This window comes from Neopsephotus bourkii, unplaced genomic scaffold (assembly GCF_033783945.1).
Source record: "Neopsephotus bourkii isolate Nb327-2 ecotype Australia unplaced genomic scaffold, CSIRO-AGI_Nbou_v1 NB_1663, whole genome shotgun sequence".
Lineage (NCBI taxonomy): Eukaryota > Metazoa > Chordata > Aves > Psittaciformes > Psittacidae > Neopsephotus > Neopsephotus bourkii.
The window spans coordinates 904,293-910,338 of NW_026902137.1; the positions used below are offsets into that span (position 1 = coordinate 904,293).

General features: G+C 50.0%; 1 protein-coding gene across 1 annotated transcript; it reads right to left on the reverse strand.

Annotated features, from left to right (window-relative positions):
• Positions 1 to 1,317: 1,317 nt before the first annotated feature.
• PXMP4 (peroxisomal membrane protein 4) lies at positions 1,318 to 5,774 on the reverse strand. The gene is made up of 4 exons (XM_061375604.1): positions 5,649 to 5,774; positions 4,535 to 4,597; positions 3,677 to 3,875; positions 1,318 to 2,726 (listed from the first exon to the last, which is right to left on the reverse strand). Exons 1-4 carry the CDS (start codon positions 5,762 to 5,764, stop codon positions 2,466 to 2,468), a joined length of 639 nt encoding a protein of 212 aa, XP_061231588.1. The 5' UTR covers positions 5,765 to 5,774; the 3' UTR covers positions 1,318 to 2,465.
• Between the last annotated feature and the right edge of the window lie 272 nt (positions 5,775 to 6,046).

Consider the following 6,046-nt stretch of genomic DNA (forward strand, 5'->3'; position numbering starts at 1 on the left):
CTCACACAACCAGCCTGCACCATCTCCTGCTACAGTAATTACACACGCTGAAGGATTTGGGAGCCTAAATAGTTGTAGGGAGAAATTCTCAAGCCATAGGTGTCAGATCATGGAAGAGTTCTTTGAAATCGCACCACAGCTTATAGGAATCAGCAATATTAGAACACTGACATTCTTATTTGGGACAATATTGAGGCTTCTGACATAAAAAGAGAGTGCTGCACTGTGCTGCTTCGGACACCCAGAGTGGTGCAAAGAAAGATAGGATGTTAGGCTGTATATAAGGCAGAAGTTCTTCCCTGTGAGGGTGCTGAGGCGCTGGCACAGGGTGCCCAGAGAAGCTGTGGTTGCCCCATCCCTGGCAGTGTTCAAGGCCAGGCTGGACACAGGGGCTTGGAGCAAGCTGCTCTAGTGGAAGGTGTCCCTGCCTGTGGCAGGGGTTGGAGCTGGATGAGCTTTAAGGTCCCTTCCAACCCAACCCATTCCATGATTCTATGTTTATAAAGAAATCAGACTTTCACTTTCAGTATTTTTTCTGGACTTGAATCTTTAAGCTTATCTACACCAAGCAAAATATTCAACTACAATGAAACAAACCCCGTTCCTAATGTCTATAGCTTTCTATTGCTTTCCTGGGGTCTAGCTTAAATACTGATGAGTGTTCAAGTGTTCAGTACAGGGTGTAAAAGCAGGTGAAGTTAAAAGTTGAAGATGCCCCAGACAGTTGTTATGGCAAAGCACTGTTTTGTCTTTTGGGCACCAAGCACTTAATGAGCACAAAGTAGCTTCCATCTCTACACTGTGAGATCTCACAGTGGATGTAGTTCGGACTCAGGGTTAGATTCAGTTCAAGAAGATTCTATTTCTACTCCCGCCAAGCCACTCAGGATGCAATTCAATCCCAAACATCATAGCACCAGGCAATGGGAAGAGGAATGTTTCAACCTCTCTCTCCCTGACACAGAGAGTGGAAAAAACAGAGAGCAAAGCAGCACTCAGAATCGATGTAATAGAGCTTAGGACAAGGAAAAATGACTTAAGAGGAAATGGAAAAGTTTCTACTCAGAAGCTACCTGAACTTAAAAGGTATCATTTCAGTCACACCATTGAACACAACCAATTGCTACAGCCTGGAGGGTACAGAGACTGCAAAAGATGATGAACAGCATCAGTGGGATGATGAAATGCCATGGCCAGGTCAGGATGGAAAAGCAGATGGGTAGGGAGAGAGCAAACAAACCAGTCCTGGCTGAACCAAGGGAATGGTTGGCACAGGGAACTTAATGCTCTCTTACAAATACCACCACAAACCCCCAGTGCATTAGGAATTATTTTAATGTACATTATTAAGTGAATGGTTTAGTGTTATATGGCAGAGCAACATTCTACACTAACAGTTTTAGTTTATTCATTTTAATAGCTTTTGTCCTTTCCCAGCTATCTGGTTGATCTCCTGTTCCAGCCCCGGGTGTGCTGCGCTACTCCTGGGGCTCAGCAGGGTACTTTGACAAGGAAGATTCACTCATCTATTCACTCGTGGACTCAACAAACTACAGGTACATTCAAGTTTGATTACCACTAACATGTGCCACTGCTGGGGAGGGCAGATTCTGGCCCTACAAGAAACCCATGTGCTTATCTTTCACCTAAAGAAAAGTGCTGTTGCAAGTGTTGCTCACTCATACATGTGAAGCACCAGGGTGCTATCTGAGGTGTGCAATGGACTCCAGCCTGTTTCCAGAGCAGCCCGAGTTGTGTAACTGTTCTTGGTATTTAGTTCAAGAAGCTCTTAAAAACTTTACCAGTAAGTTTCAAATAACAACAGGGTATTAGTGCATTTGCAGAGGGACAGATTCAGTCCAAGTGCATGAAAGAAACCAAACAAAAGTAATCTTTCCAAGCCCCACTTCCCAGGCTCCTATCAGACAACGTTAACAGTTTTATTCCTCCAACATCTTAATGTCTCCCTGAGCGCAAACTGCAGAGAAACCCTCTTAAGGAGCACACACTGTCCTTGGATTAGCTTAAACAAGACTGCCAGTCAGCCACAGAAATCAAGAAATGATAGTTTTGCTTTGAGATGTGAGCAGGTCTCTGCCCCCCTCCCACTATGGGGTGCACAGTGAGCAGTCAGATGATCCCAGAACGGTTTTTCATGGTTAGACATACTGTCAGGCTGATATTTTGTAAGTATATTTAGTCTCTTAAAAAAGCCCCAAAGCTATTCTTGTGGGGAAAATAAGGCCTCTCTTAAAAAAGACTGCACCAAGTTTCTGGAGGGTATTTACTCACTCTAAACAGAGCCAAGAAAAGACTGATCAGAACACTTTGGCCAGGATACAAGAGGCAACTCTGCTTAGTAGCTGTTAATATAGCTAAATCACCAGTCAGGAGCAACAGAAGAACCTTTTCCCTTAGCTGCCAGAAGGTGCCATCCCATTCAGAGATGTTTTACAATGACCCACCTACTTATCTGTCCTTTTGTTATAAATGAGGAAGTCAGAGATGTCGTGCCATGTGTTGCTATCCTCGTACAGGTAGGTCATGGAGGACTGCAGGGAGGGCTGCAGGGTGTGCCGGTGATACTCGAAGAGCCACAGAACTGTGCCCCAGATCAGAGCAGCAACGAGCGGAAAGGGATCCTGCTTTGGCTGTGGGATATAGCCCTTTTCCACTGCCAGCCGAGACAGGCCAAACAGGATCCGGGACAGCAGGTACATGATGATCTGCATGAGAGAAAACCCAAACGGCATGAGGTAAGCACCCTGAGCAGGTATACTGGCCAGGCTGAGTGATGTTGAAGCGATAAGGCTGTAAGAGGGGTGGAAACAGTTTACCCAGCTTAAAGGCAAACGCGTTGTAGGTTCACGTATCAAGCAATCTTTCTAGCAGGAGATGTCTCTGTTCTCCAAATCCTACTTCTCTGCCTGGGCTCTAATTTAGTAATAGACAAGTTACACTTCATGCATCTTTGCAGTTGCACAACTTCTGTCCTTGATCACTTGTTACCTCAAATACTGCTGCTGATGTAACAGTCACAGAGCAGCTATGGTCACCTCTCAGGCAGGGACAAACTCAGAAGTGTGGATACATCCTAAACCCCGGCCTGACTGATCCTCCTGCAGGGCATTGCATAAGTAAAACACTTGATTAAGCTACATCTGTGTGTTTTACTGACTGATAAACCTTTGACTGTGCTAACAACCCGCTTTCAGCTGAACATTCCCTGAGCAGCTTTTGTTTAACTCGGTTAGTGTAGCTCAGTGATTGTGCTCTGCACCTGCAGCATTCACAAAAAAGGGTTTAGCCTGTGAGCAGGCAGAGCAGGAGCACACACGGTTACCACAGCCTAGATGATGGGGCTGGGGGAGAAACCAACAGCTCTGGATTGTGCGCCTGTCTGCCTTCCTAGGCTCACAAGTGCAGCTCTAGAGGTAAAGCTGGGCTTTCAGTGCTTACATTGCACACACCTTCCACAGAGGCACACAACCACCTCTACAACTGGAGTCTAAAGCGGCTAAAACAAGAACCTGTGTGAAGTGGAACATGGTAAAAGAGTAACTCTACACTGTAAGAACCCCCAGACACATGGCAGGCTACAGCAATCACTTCCTGGCACGTGACCATCCATCTGTTGGGGCTTTTGGGCAAGGAAACTTCAAACCAACACATTTACCTGGCTGTTGATGGGGTTGTTGTCACCAAACACGAGCCAACCCCCAATGCAGGCTGCAAAGAAAGAATGAAATGGGATTTTCTTCCCCTGCAGTCGGGACTGCAACGCCATCAGCCCCTTGTAGGTGAACACAAAATATGCCAAGTTCCGGGAATGAGTGTACGTAGCCTGAGCAATCGCCTTCAATTTCTCTCTTAAACTGAAGGAAAGAAACAGACAATTAGGAGGGCACAAAGGCAGGACCATTGCGGCCCCCCAGCCTGGACACTGCCACCCAGCCTGGACACTGCTCCTCTGACAGGTACTGACAGCGTGAGCACCCCACAGAACATCAGGTGAGGGAGCAGAAACCTCTTCACCTTTGGCTCATTCATCAGAGTACAGCCGACTTACACTGTGACTGTGCTGCTGTCTAATTCTATGACTAGAAATACAGCAAATTCATAGGAATTCATCACAATACAGCTCTTCTTAGACTGTGGCGGTGCTTCTGTCCAATTAGTCAAGCAGCCTTTTCTTTGATTACTGCCTAGGTGCAAACCTCTGGCATAAGTGGGGAAAATGAAAACGTGCACTGCTATGGTTTGGCTTCCCTTATTGGAGCTGACAGCAGATCGCTGCTGTCTGCATCTGCTAATTTCTCTTCTGTCCACTGGTTCTCTTCAACCATTCTATTAGTGGCTCACTACATGTATTTGGTGTGTATACAAGCTGTCCTGCTTAGCTGTCAGAACAACAGACTAAGAACATGGCTCATGCATCTTTCTGCTGTTTAAGCCCTTATGCAGCATGAAAAATTGAAAGTTTGGATGAAAGCATTCTAAGCAGTAATACAAACCCACAGAACTAGGGTCATACCTTCCACTCTTGAACAGGAAAGTCATCACCAGGGCATGTGGGGCACGAACTTTTGCTCCATAACTGCAAAAGCAAATAGATATATCAGCATTATTGCATTATAGAACCCCAGACTGGTTTGGGTTGAAAGGACCTTAAAGCTCATCCAGCTCCAACCCCTGCCACAGGCAGGGACCCCTTCCACTAGAGCAGCTTGCTCCAAGCCCCTGTGTCCAACCTGGCCTTGAACACTGCCAGGGATGGGGCAGCCACAGCTTCTCTGGGCACCCTGTGCCAGCGCCTCAGCACCCTCACAGGGAAGAGCTTCTGCCTAAGAGCTCAGCTCAGTCTCCCCTCAGGCAGGTTCAAGCCATTCCCCTTGGCCTGTCCCTACAGGCCCTTGTCCCAAGCCCCTCTCCAGGTTTCCTGCAGCCCCTTTAGGCACTGGAGCTGCTCTAAGGTCTCCCCTTCAGGAGCCTTCTCTTCTCCAGGCTGCCCCAGCCCAGCTCTCTCAGCCTGGCTCCAGAGCAGAGCTGCTCCAGCCCTCGCAGCATCTCCATGGCCTCCTCTGGGTTCACTCCCAACAGCTCCACGTCCCTCTTGTGCTGCTGCCCCAGAGCTGGATCACGACTGCAAGGGGGGTTCTCCCTAGAGTGCAGCAGAGAGGTTGAAGCTCAGTAGGATGCACAGCAGAGGGGCAGGATCCCCTCGAGCTGCTGCTCACGCTCTGGGGGTGCAGCTCAGCACATGTTCATGTTCAGTTTCTCACTGACCAGACCGCAATGCTATGATTGTATTTCTATTCCACTGACACCCAAAAGACTCTACCTAAGCAGCTACCTGTCACTTGTGAGACAGCCCAGACGCAGCAGCACTCCCAACCCCAAGCCCTGTGTAGCCACGGGCGTACACAGAGCACATTCGGGAAAATCGGGCCCGAAGGGAACCCCAAAACCATTTGAACCCCCACTTATGCGGAAGGGAGAAGGAAAGGCTTCTCCCGAACCTCCACTACAACAGCACCGGCCTCCTGACAGCCGAGGAGAGCGCAAAGCGGCCTTCGGGGCCCTGAGGGAACCGAGACATCCCCCCAGCGGTCCCGGAACCTCCCCCGTGCCCGCCCCGCCGCACTCACACGGCGCCGTTACGGAAGCCCTTGATGACGGCGAGCGCGGCGCGGTACCGGCGCTGCTGCAGGAGCGCGCTGGCGGCGCGGAGCAAGGCGCGGAGCCGGTCCCCATCGCCGGCCATGACGCCCCTCCCGCCAAAGCCGGCGGCCGTGTCACAGCGCTCACGCTTCCGAGAGCGAGGCCCCGCCCACCGCGCCCATAGGCTGCTTGGGCTGCCCATCAGCTCATTTAGGCAATAAGCGGGTAGCATTAACCGCTCATTGGTGGAGAGTGTCTGTCAAGCAGCCAATAGGGAATGCGCGAAGCGTCCCGCCCACCCGCCCCGCTGAGGGCAGCGGCGCGGGCCGGTGCGGGTCATGGGGCCGCGGCCCTCCCGCGCCACGGGAGCGGACCGGCGGCAGCT